Source organism: Hipposideros armiger, unplaced genomic scaffold, assembly GCF_001890085.2.
Source record: "Hipposideros armiger isolate ML-2016 unplaced genomic scaffold, ASM189008v1 scaffold_356, whole genome shotgun sequence".
In the NCBI taxonomy this organism is placed as follows: Eukaryota; Metazoa; Chordata; class Mammalia; order Chiroptera; family Hipposideridae; genus Hipposideros; species Hipposideros armiger.
Genome location: NW_017731706.1, coordinates 1,314,929 through 1,326,750, shown reverse-complemented (window position 1 = coordinate 1,326,750; position 11,822 = coordinate 1,314,929). Strand labels below are relative to the sequence as shown.

The 11,822-nt window shown below is 35.1% G+C and overlaps 1 protein-coding gene across 1 annotated transcript in view; it reads left to right on the top strand.

The window, feature by feature from the left end:
* Positions 1–11,335, top strand: part of EPC1 (enhancer of polycomb 1) — an 82,128-nt gene extending 70,793 nt beyond the window's left edge. The window contains exons 9-13 of the mRNA XM_019661606.1: positions 6,494–6,612; positions 6,693–6,779; positions 7,608–7,749; positions 7,854–8,217; positions 9,968–11,335. Of these exons, the coding sequence (XP_019517151.1) occupies positions 6,494–6,612; positions 6,693–6,779; positions 7,608–7,749; positions 7,854–8,217; positions 9,968–10,040 (785 nt within the window). The 3' untranslated portion in view covers positions 10,041–11,335. The remainder of the gene's footprint in view (positions 1–6,493; positions 6,613–6,692; positions 6,780–7,607; positions 7,750–7,853; positions 8,218–9,967) is intronic.
* The last annotated feature ends 487 nt before the right edge of the window (positions 11,336–11,822 follow it).

Sequence of the window (11,822 nt, the reverse complement as noted above, 5' to 3'; positions counted from 1 at the left end):
CTTTATTCTTTCATATTTATGAATACCCAGAAACCTAAAGCTTTTCTCTTTATGCTCTATAAAGTGTATTACAGTGGAGTTACATCATATGTACTTTGAAGTGAATTCAACTATAGGCTACTGGAGGAAAAAAAATTTTTTAATTTAGCAGTTCAGATGTTATCTAGGATTCTAAACACAATTCTACTAAAAAAATGTATTTGCCAGTGGACCCCTGTGGGCATGGGAGAAGTGGATCTATTGTTCCCCTTGTCTCAGCGCCTGCATTGCCACTTCATTCATAGGTTAAGTATCTCATCTCGGGCAGTGTAATTATAGTTTTAAAGATTTTTTTTTTTCATAGAGCTTGGCCCAGAAATACTACATCATCTAGTACTCAGCCACAGAAACTCTGATCTGGTCTGATGTCAGAAGGGAAACTGGCTGTGTTGAGTTTATTGAAAGAGATAGGTCTGTATTGTGGTATACACTAAAGGAATTTTTAAGGCTTAATTTTTTACTATACTGACTTTAGAACTTAACCATTGTATGAGAGATGAATCAATTGATATACTTGCCTGCTGCTTAAGCCAAATATGTAGGTTTTTATTTTGCCATTTTTGATTATTCTGTTAGTCTTAAATATTAATATTTAGATGTGTGCTGTGACGTGGTGATGCCTTCTAGACTGATTTTCCCTTTTTTAAATAGTCATCTATAAGGGCCTATTCTCATTTTCAAACAGGAAATTCTAAATAAAGATATCAAGAGCCCATTATTTTTAATAAAGGGATTGAGCTTTAACACACAGCTTTTGTAGGCTTTGTTTCAGCTGCTCAGAATCTTTCTTTGCTTGCTTCTCAATCTTGGCCATTTTGTGTAGTTATGTAGCCAAATGGTAGCCTGTTGCTTGGTCCCCTGGATACTATATAGCAGAATAACACAATGTTGAGGAACTTGGGAAGACTTACTCTATGTGTTTTCAGAATTCCCAGAACTAGATTTTAATATAAATTGTGTATTTTTAATGATCTTTAGTTAATATGTGATTTGGACACTTTCTAACTCCATTTTTCTAATTTTTTTTTAATCTATAAAAGCACCTTTGAAAATGTAGTGTTTTTTCAATAACTGAGTATCATTTGCATTGTTTGAGTTTGGGCGATATCAGATGTCAGAATTAATACCTTTTTTTCATAATTCAGATTCTAATTCAGAAAGACTGAAAACAGAAAAGTGATTTTAAAACCACTGTTACATGTTTAGGATTTGAATTCCTAGTTCCCAATGAAATTTCAACAGCATTCTAAGTCATTTTTCTAAGCTCACATATCTGCACTAAATATTTGCTTTATTTTCATAAGTGAATAGGAAATATGTAGCTAGAATGTTAGTCTCAATATCTGTAGCTTAGTGCTGTTTACTTTAGTTTGTAACATAAAATTTTAATCTTAACATAGAAAAGGAACTCTGGGTTTGAGCAGTGAATATTTTCATTGTTGGATTTTTATAAAGCTGCAGGTCCTTAAACCTTATCCAGATATGTTTCAAAATTCAGAACGATATCAGCAGAATCTGGAGTAGCACCCATAGTAAAATACATTAATGGTTGAACAGTTTTACAGTGCAGTGCAAGAATATTCACACTAAGTAGAATGATTGACCACAAGCAATCTCATGTTCAATTCATTTGCAGCCAAATGAATTCAGGTTCGGTCACGTTTTGCCATCAAATGAATTACTAAACTTCTGTTCTCAGATTGGATTTCTGGATGGCTGATAAATGCTTATAAGCTTCAATGAAAACTATCAGTTCAAGCTTTCTGATTAAGGGATCACACTTTAATATTGTCTCTGGAGTCCTTGCATTTTATATTTATTTCTTTAAAGTTGCCCCGTTTTCCTGTATTAAAATAATTCCCTGCCTTTGTACTGCTCAAAAAAATTCTAATTGAAGGGTGGTTTTTAAAATAGGTGTTTGAGTTTGTTGGGGGTTTTGTTTGTTTGTGGACGAAAGACACATTTTGGTAATCTAGAATCCATCTCAAGCTAAATTTTCAAATTGTTTTTTCCTGAGTACCTGTCACCCTCCCCACCTGCACTTCTCTGATCGTTTCAGTTGATCTGCTTCCACTACAGGAATGTGACCTAAAAGGGAGCAGCCTGAGCTGTCAGCTATTCCAGGAGCTGGGGCGCCACGTGATAGTTTCCTTGTATAAGAAGGGGACTTGTAAAATCTCAGATTATTTCATCTAACTTCCTCCCTCACAGAATGATAAGCTACCAAACAGCAGTTTCTGACCTCTGCCTGGACAGACACCTCTAGTGAGGGCAAATTCAACAACTTTCTTAATGAGATGATTCTACAGTTGGGAATCTTGTTTAGAAGTTTGTCCATATATTGAACAAAAGCTGCCTCCTTAAATTTAAATCTTCTGATTTCTGTTTTGCCTTTGGAAGCTTACTGAATAAGTTTCCTTGATCTCCAACATCACAGTGTCCTTCAAATATTGGAAGTCGTGTCATGCCCCCTTCCCTGTTCTCAGCTTTTAAGCATATCTTTCACATGACTCTTTTCCACAGCCTGGACTCACGTTTGTGAGGTGCTGTGTATGTGAGATTTTTTTTAAGCACTTGGTTCACATTCTTCATACATAAAAAGTCTGATTATTTTTTGTAAATAATATTAAATCTAAAACAAACTTTTGTCTATTTCTTTTTATATTTTAAAACCTCACTAGTTTCAGAGTAGTTTTTTGTCCCCCTTCCACTAGTAAATATCTTTGTGACCACACATGAAAGTTTTTTCATCTCTGTTACGAGGTTGTAGGAGGAAATCACCAAGGATCCCTCCTGATTTAAAATTTTTTGGTTCTGTGAAATGATTTTGATTCTAGATTTGGTCATCTGTCCACAAAACCATCTTGTCCATCTTTGCATGTATTGCAAACTTAACTACTACACCATATCTGGACATAGATATATAACTAAAAACTTTCTACCTTGATAGATTTTCAGGGAAATGTCATTTTTTATTTATTTCCAGTTAGCATTTGGTTAGACTTTGAATAATAATAGCATCTGAGGTATTCTCAGTTTTCTGTATAAGTAATAATGTAAAACCCAGTTGAGATTGTACTTGCCCCTATTTACTGCCTTACCAAACTTTCCTTTCATTCATAGCCTTTTGGATTGGAGTTTTATTTTTCAGAAGAAATATAAAATCTTATAAAATCTTAGCATCTCATGGCTGAAAAGGACTACAGTGATCACCTAATTTAATCTCTTTCATATTTTAGATGAATATACCGAGTACCATCACCCACAGCTATTTTTTTTTTAANTCATTATTATTTTCCCTGTATTGAATTGTTAATTCTTTAGACTAAAGACTAGATATCCCCTTTTATTCTCTTGTATTTTCATAGAAAATTAAGAAAAAGATACAGGAGCCAGTTGGTAAATACTAAGTGCAGTTATAGGGTTTCAGAAGCTGGAAGACTTTCATTCTTTTCCTTTACTTTAATTGAAACAAAATACTTTATGAGATTATGTTTAGTTTGTAGGAGCATATTAATGTTTTCACAGAAACCAATCAACCTCTAAGACTTTATAATATAAGACGATAAAACGTAAGAGTCTTATATCTCTTATGAGTATGAATGCCTTCATTAAAGCAGCACATTTCATTTTAAAACTTCCCTAAAACTGCAGGTTTGTTGGACATGGTTTCCTAGTGTTTGATTAACTCATGACTTTATTGCAGCAAGATAAAGCCGATCTTATCCGACCTAAACGTAAATATGAAAAGAAGCCCAAAGTCTTACCATCGTCTGCTGCTGCTCCTCCTCAACAGACGAGTCCTGCTGCACTGCCGGTCTTTAATGCTAAAGATTTAAATCAGTATGACTTTCCCAGCTCAGACGAAGAACCTCTCTCCCAGGTAAATATAAGAATTTCCCTACAACTGTAGAGGAGGAATGTAGAAAGTCACATGTGTTGACCCACTTCATCTTATTTAAAGGTTTTGTCTGGCTCTTCGGAAGCTGAGGAAGAGAATGATCCCGATGGTCCCTTTGCTTTCCGTAGGAAAGCAGGCTGTCAGTACTATGCTGTAAGTTTCAGGCTTCTTTTTAAATAAATTGTTTACCCTTAACTGATAAANATCATTTATCAAAAATGTCCAGGGAAAATTTTATAACTAGATTCTAGAATATAGAGATATCTAAGAAATAGGCCTTACCAGTGATCTAAAATCTTTTTTTCCTTTTTTTTTTTTTTTGAATTTTTATAAGAATTCATTTGAGCCAAACTGACAACATATGCTGGGGAGCAAGATCTCAAATGCTCCCTAAAATCTTGATGAGTATTAGTGATCTAAAATGTCGGATGCATTTTTATTTCTAAATTTGTATTAGGGGGAAGTTAAAAGTTGTTAAAAAGTGAAATTCACAAGACCCTCAGAGACCAAGGATTAAAATGTTGATTTAAATAGGGCCAAAATACTTGGAATCTTTATTTAAATCATTTTCCAAACTATTGTTGCTAACTTTTTTTATTAAAACACACAAATACCAGCAAAGTTCTACAAAAGAATATTTCCATTCATATAAATGGAGTTTCATATATAGGTCTTCAGTGAATGCTAAATTACTGATTTTCTTGATCTGTAATCACCTGACCTTCCAGAAATGGTCCTTTATAAAAATTTTTTTTTAAATTATTGACCATTCCCTATTAGGAAATTCAAGATTTAGGCAACTCGCTCAAGCTTGGGAAATTAAAGTGTAAATCTCAAAAAAACATATAAGCAAAACTATCTAATAAATTAAGGATCTTTAGGTTTAAAAAATAGCGTTTTTATGGATTTTTTTAAACATAAAGATAAATATTATACGAATTATAAACATTCAGGGCAGTATTAAATTTTGTAGATATTTTTTTCAAATTCTGATTCAGCATATTTCTGTTATATGCAAATGGTCATGTTGACAGAAAGTTACTTTTTATCAATATTTAAGGATGATTCTGTTATCAATAAAAGTCTTCCCTGTAGAAATCAAATCTGAGGATTTCGAACATAGTAGGAAAAGAAATTTATGAAAGGACAGATACCAATTAAACAGATTTGTAACACAAAAATTTTTAAATCAATAGAATTTTCCCAACAAGAAATTTTTTTGTTCTTGTAGTCCAAAAACTTAAGCTCAACTGAAGTATAAGAGCCTGTGTAGATACTAATAACTTCTATGGTTTTATTAAATATTACTTCACGATTTTCGGAGTCATTCAAAATATGGTAGCATTTCTACCTAAACATTTTGTAGTTGTACAAAGTACAAGCTGTATCCCAATAGATAAAGATTCTTCATGAGTTAAAAGTGAAAATTACAAAACTTGATGAAGTGATATTGTAACTAAATTATCAAAATGCAGTTAAAGACAACAACAAATTAGGTGGCAGTATTTTGAAAACATTAAATTTGAAATTGAGTAAATTTGCATGACTTGTAGATTCCCTGGTATCCAGGGATGCATGACAACCCTTTTTTTTTGGTTTTGTTTTGAAATAATTCTTACCCAAACATCACAGGCTTCTTAAAGAAGCCTTTAAGGTCAGATGTTGTAATTGTATGTGCTTTTTATATTTTTACTTTTTTTTAAATTGGCGAAAGAAAAAGGTTTCCTTTTTAAAAAACTGCACACACTTTTTGGGGGGTAATAAATGAACATTTTTTTGTTTGTTTTTTTTAGAACTGAGCTCTCCATAGACAAACATAAGTAGCATAACACAGTGTCTTTCCTCAGACATCATTCTGTACAGTAAATCAACATAAACAACTCCGTTCTTATTGACTGGATTTTTTCCAGGTGGGTTAATTGGGTGGGGAAAATTAATTAACCTTAAATTTGGAGCCTCTTTTCTTCCTGTTAAACTTAAAGGATGGGTTCTTTTTTTAAAATTAAAAAAAAAAGGTAATAAACCAACAACCTTATATTTCATATAGAGGAAATGTTTTTAATGATTAAAATGAGAAAATAGAACAGTATTTATACACAGACCTGTTAGGGGTCATCTGAATGCATTGGGACAGTAATATGAATAAACTAGAAACCAAATGGTAATTATCATATTTCTTCTCAAGCTCAGTGCAAAGTTGAATTCCCAGTATATGGATTAAAAAGCTGGTATTACCTTTTTACACTGTCTAGCACAAGTGTCACAGCTTACAAAAATGATGGTTCTGCCACTTGGGAAGTGAGCAGTTCTCTTTCCTATGTTTAACTCAGGAAGTTTAATTTTGTTTTTCTTTAGACTCAAGCCACTCTCGTTAAATGTGGTTGAAAAAATGCTGAAATTTTCATTTGAAAATGATCTTTAGCAGGACCTTGAGCTTTTGTCAAATACTTCAGTTCTGCACAAATTTTGTTAATGCTGAAATTTATTTTAGTACTGTTAGATGTGTGTGATATCTGTGCGTTATTATAAAGTGTTTCCTCATTTTATGTTCAGCATTTACAGCCGAACAATACCAGCAACATCAACAGCAACTGGCTCTAATGCAGAAACAGCAGCTTGCACAAATTCAGCAACAGCAAGCAAATAGTAATTCCTCCACCAACACTTCACAGGTGAGGGATTTGTCTGTCTTATGATTATCCCTCATTGTTTCCCACCAGAGTTCATCTCTAATTACCAACTGTTGTCATAGAACCTTGCATCTAACAAGCAGAAAAGTGGCTTTCGCCTGAATCTCCATCATAGCCATTCTATACAGGGTTTAGAAAGAACATTACAGGTGAGTATAGAAGCTGTTGCCTCTGCTCCCTATTTTAAAAAGTAAAACTAAAAAGCATAATTAAATGAAATGGAGACCCTGTCTTCAAGTCTGACCTGTATGTAGTCTGTGAATGTACCCCTTGAATATGTAACCCTGCCCACAAGCTCATTATCTTGGGTATTTTAATTATTGCTAAAATTTAGTCGAAATTATCATACTAAAATAACCTCTTTTTAGAAGAAATCACTCTTAAACCTAAAGCATGATAAATGTTTAAACCTTAAACCCCTTTAAGGTTTAAAGGCTGAAAGATTTGAGTCTCTAAGACTCTCGGAAGAAAACTTCATTTAAAACAATTCAAGGGCCTCTTAATAATTTCTAGGCTAAGTTATGATATGATATTTTGTTCCATTCTAAAGGGACAGTTATCTTACTATCCCAAAGGTGCCTTTGGTTATGTATGTATATATGTGTAAGTTAGGTGAAAGAAGTTTACCTACTCATTTATTCGTTATATGTGTTTGTAAGTCACTGAAATGTTTTACTAGCTTATTTCTCATCCAACATTTTGTGTTGGAGGTTTACTGTTTCCACATTATAGAAGGTTTATTTTGGTAATTGACTTGAATATGTTATTTATTATCACATGTGAAGATCAAAATTCATAATCCTTGTTATAAGATTACTTGACTATTTCTCAAACTTAAGACTATTAAAAGAGATAAGAGATATTTCAGTGGTTTGCCACTTTTGTTTATATTCACATTGATTTTGCTCTACCTGTGTAGCTTTAATATTAATTTGAGACTAAATGATGCTGATTAGGTTTTTGTATTTTCTTTTTAGGGTTTTGTTTCCAAGACTTTGGATTCTGCTAGTGCTCAATTTGCTGCTTCTGCTTTGGTGACATCAGAACAACTAATGGGATTCAAGATGAAGGATGATGTGGTGCTTGGAATTGGGGTGAATGGCGTCCTTCCAGCCTCAGGTAAGGGTTAAGACATTGAAATGGCTTTGATTATATTTGTAGCACATATCTGGAATAAACAGCCAAGTTGCACATTGTTTAGACGCTCCTTTCTTTTTCTCTAGGAGTATACAAGGGCTTACACCTCAGTAGTACTACACCAACAGCACTTGTACATACGAGTCCATCAACGGCAGGTTCAACTTTGTTACAGCCTTCAAACATGACACAGACTTCAAGTTCCCACAGTGCACTGAGTCATCAAGTAACTGCTGCCAATTCTGCAACAACTCAGGTTCTGATTGGGAACAACATTCGATTAACTGTACCTTCATCAGTTGCCACTGTAAACTCGATTGCCCCCATAAATGCACGACATATACCTAGGACTTTAAGTGCTGTGCCATCGTCTGCCTTAAAGCTGGCTGCCGCAGCAAATTGTCAAGTTTCCAAGGTTCCATCTTCATCTTCTGTAGATTCAGTCCCAAGGTGAGTAGTTATTTTAAGACTAAAGTGTTTGAAAAATACAAGATTTAATTTTTATTCTCTGGCATTGCGCTCTGCCTTATTTCTTTGTGTTTTTTTGTTCTTTTCTGTATACATTAAAATGTATAGATGAGAAATCCTTATTTATTCAAGAACTAAACAGATAAATGTATTTTGGTATTGAGAATTTGAACTAAATGGTATAGTGAATACTGCATATATGATTTGGGCATCACTTTCTTTATATATATATATATAAAATAGCTTATAATGCTCTCATTTTCTTCCACCTTTGGATGGAAGGAGTTCTCTTTAGAATGCTTCTTTGGTTTATGATTTCTTCCCCAGCTTCTTGTGTAGACAGAATTGATAGACTTCCTAATGGCTAGTATGCTACGTGGCTCTTCATAATGTAAAGGCTTATAGTATTCGTGGCAGGTCAACTTTTAATCACACCATTATTTTCTGTGCTAACCTGTTTTCTTGGATTTCAGTAGACGGTTTAGAGTGTTTGTTCAGGCCCTATTCTGTTTTAAACATTAATGGTAATTAAAATCCTGCTGTTGACCAAGGACTATGGGGGAAGCAAAAAGAGAAAAACAAGGAGTTTTCAGTTTAATTAGAAGACAAGCATAAAAGGGTGATAAATAAGATTAATTGTAAATAATAGGTGAAAATCATTCTAGACGTGCTACACAAAGCATTATATGCTTGTCAAATTAATTGTAGAGTACAGCTATAATTTCAATATAAGGTAACATCTTTTCATACCAGGAGCGTTCTGGGAATGTTCCACAAAGTAAGATCAGATTTGATCTTGGTTGGCCAGAAAAAAGAAAGACAGTTGGGGAAATATAAATGTGTTCAGAGGTTAACAAGTAAACTAGTTTGTCTAGAGGTTTGGGAAGGTTAGTAGTTGGAGTGGTGAGGAGGCCAGACTGATGCTTAGACGTCCTCATTTGACGGTGGCCCGGGAGGAGGAGCAGGGTTTGTAGCAACAGACCAGCCTTGTTTCCAAAGCCGTGCTTCCCTGTCTGCTCTGAACTTAATAGTCACTGTCTGCTCATTGCTATCCATTCTTATTTGTATTCTGGATCTAATCATAGCTACTCAATGAATTATAGTTCTTAAATATATAATACATGGTTTTTATTGCTATTGAATTGTATAATCATGGAACACTTGCAGTGTATGGAAAACTTTTTCTATCCCTTCTTTTAGCCCCTTTATTTTAAAGATGAGGAAACTGGGATCCAAAGACGTTAACTGACTTCTCTAAGCACACGCAGCAGTCTAGGTACTGGAACAAACTAAGGCCCTGATATCCCCAGCTCGGTAGCTGCCCTACCCGACTCCACATACAGAACCTGACTTAAAGTCCTGACGTGAATGAACCTTAGTCACATTTGTTCCTTTTTTAAAACTTTCGGAAACGTTTAATAGAGGAGGAAAGCGAAACTATAAACAATAAAACTTAAGGATTCTTTATGTGTTTTTAACACGTAGGTCGCTCGGGTGCCGCCACGGGCTCTGTTAGTAATATAGCTGATCATGGAATTTATAAGCCTGATTTCTAATTGTATATTCCTGATAATAAACTATCAAGGTTCATATTCCTCTACTTGATATCTTGTCCCAAATGAGTCAGCTTTTTTCCCTATTATTAAAAATATTTAAGCTTTTTATTGGGAAGATAGTCTTGATTTGTTACATTTGCTGCAGAAAAGTAATTTATTGAACTTTATTTCAACAGGGAAAATCATGAATCAGAAAAGCCAGCACTAAACAACATAGCAGACAATACAGTAGCGATGGAGGTGACGTAGCTTCCTCAGGAGTGGGACTGAAACCTGGGGACTTGATTAGGTGCTATGCATCAGTAGCATTTTGAATGCAAGGGATGATGGAATGCAGCACATGCGTTTCTGTGGCAGCTGTGGGGACTTGACAGCAGTGCTCATCTCTCATGCTTCAATTTTTCTTACTGTTAATAGGAAAAAAATCAACACCTGTAATTAAGACTACAGCAATTATCTGTACAGTACTGCATCTTTGTAATACCTTGTATATACGTTACTTGAATACAGAAATGTTCATTTGTGATGCTTTGCACTTGGGGGTGGGGGGAGGGGGGAAATAAATTGCAACAAAGAGTGTGAGATGTGAGATTGTATAGAGATGAAGTGTCATCACATCATGTGCATGGTGCGGAACCTGCTGTTTTATCTATTTATTGTGCCGTGTTTACAGTTTTTTGTACACTGTACCTTCATTGGTTCCTGTGCTGTAGTAAATGTGTTAGGTAGCTGTGGACTCCTTGGTATTTTGTAAATGGTATAACATAACTTGGTTCCCCTCTGGGTCCCTGAGTTTTCTGTGTATCACGTGAAAAAAAAAATGGTGACATACATACAGAATTTTACAGAAAAAAAGGCATCAGTTTTTAAAACATGGGGAATGTACTGTTAAATGGGGATCTTCCTGGTCTACTATCATTAGGACAAGTAACAAGCTAAAAATGAAGTCTCTTGAATCTTCCCGTCCCCACTTGCCCACAAAGCCGTGGGCAGTTTCTGGTACTTAAAGCACTAATGTTATGTTGCTGCTCTACAAACAGCCCCGTGGTCCCATTTCCTTCCACACCAAAAAGTGTTAAATCAAGTCTGCAAATGGAGTCCTTACAACTGGAGTTTATGTTGTCTTGCCCTTTTTTTAGCACAAAAAAAAAAATGTACTTTTTTATTGTCGAATTGTTTAAAAGACTTCATTCTTTACTTGTTCTTACAAAAAGGATATAAGGGAGAAGAATGCAGTAATTGCTGTACGTGTATCATCATTCCAGTTTCTAAAAACAGCCAGCCAGCTTTTTTCCTTTTAAGATTCTCCAGAAGGCTGCAAGGCCAGAACCACAAATATCGGGTGCCTTCCTTTGGAAATATTTGACCTCTCTTCTGTGAAGAGAATGGTACTTAACAGACTACTACTAGTGCTTTGTCAGTACCGAAGTCTGAATGCCCAGTCCAATGGCATACATTATCCTTAAGGTTTTTAATCCCACCTGGAAAAATTGTGATAGAATTCTCACAAAATAAACCCAGGGCATTACATGTTGACAAACTAATGTGTAGTGGTCTTTTGCTTTTATTTTCACCCCAAGGACTTTTGTATGACTTTAATTAAAATCATTCAGTAAAGGGGGACCTGGGAATGAGAGTGATGACTTCAAGTGCATTTTTTCAATTATTTCTTCAACGATGACTCTGGTTGGGACTGTTTTTGATCCTACAACAGTGAAAAAAATTCTTGCCCTCGTGGAGTTTATAATAAAAACAAAATAAGTAAAATGTAAATGGTATTATAGTAAGTATAAGGGGGGGAAGTAAAGCAAGGCAAGGAAGTGGGGAGAAGCAGTGCCAGGATCGGGTGGAGGGAGGGCAGGGAAGAAGGGCTCATAGACATGGTCACATCTGATCAGAGACCTGACATCAGGAGGGGAGCATGCAGGTGGACAGAAGTCCAAAGATCCTGAGGCGGGGGGCTGCCTGGTTTGCTGAAGCAACAGCAGCGTGGCTGGTGCCGCGGAGAAGAGTAGGGTAGGTCAGGGAGTA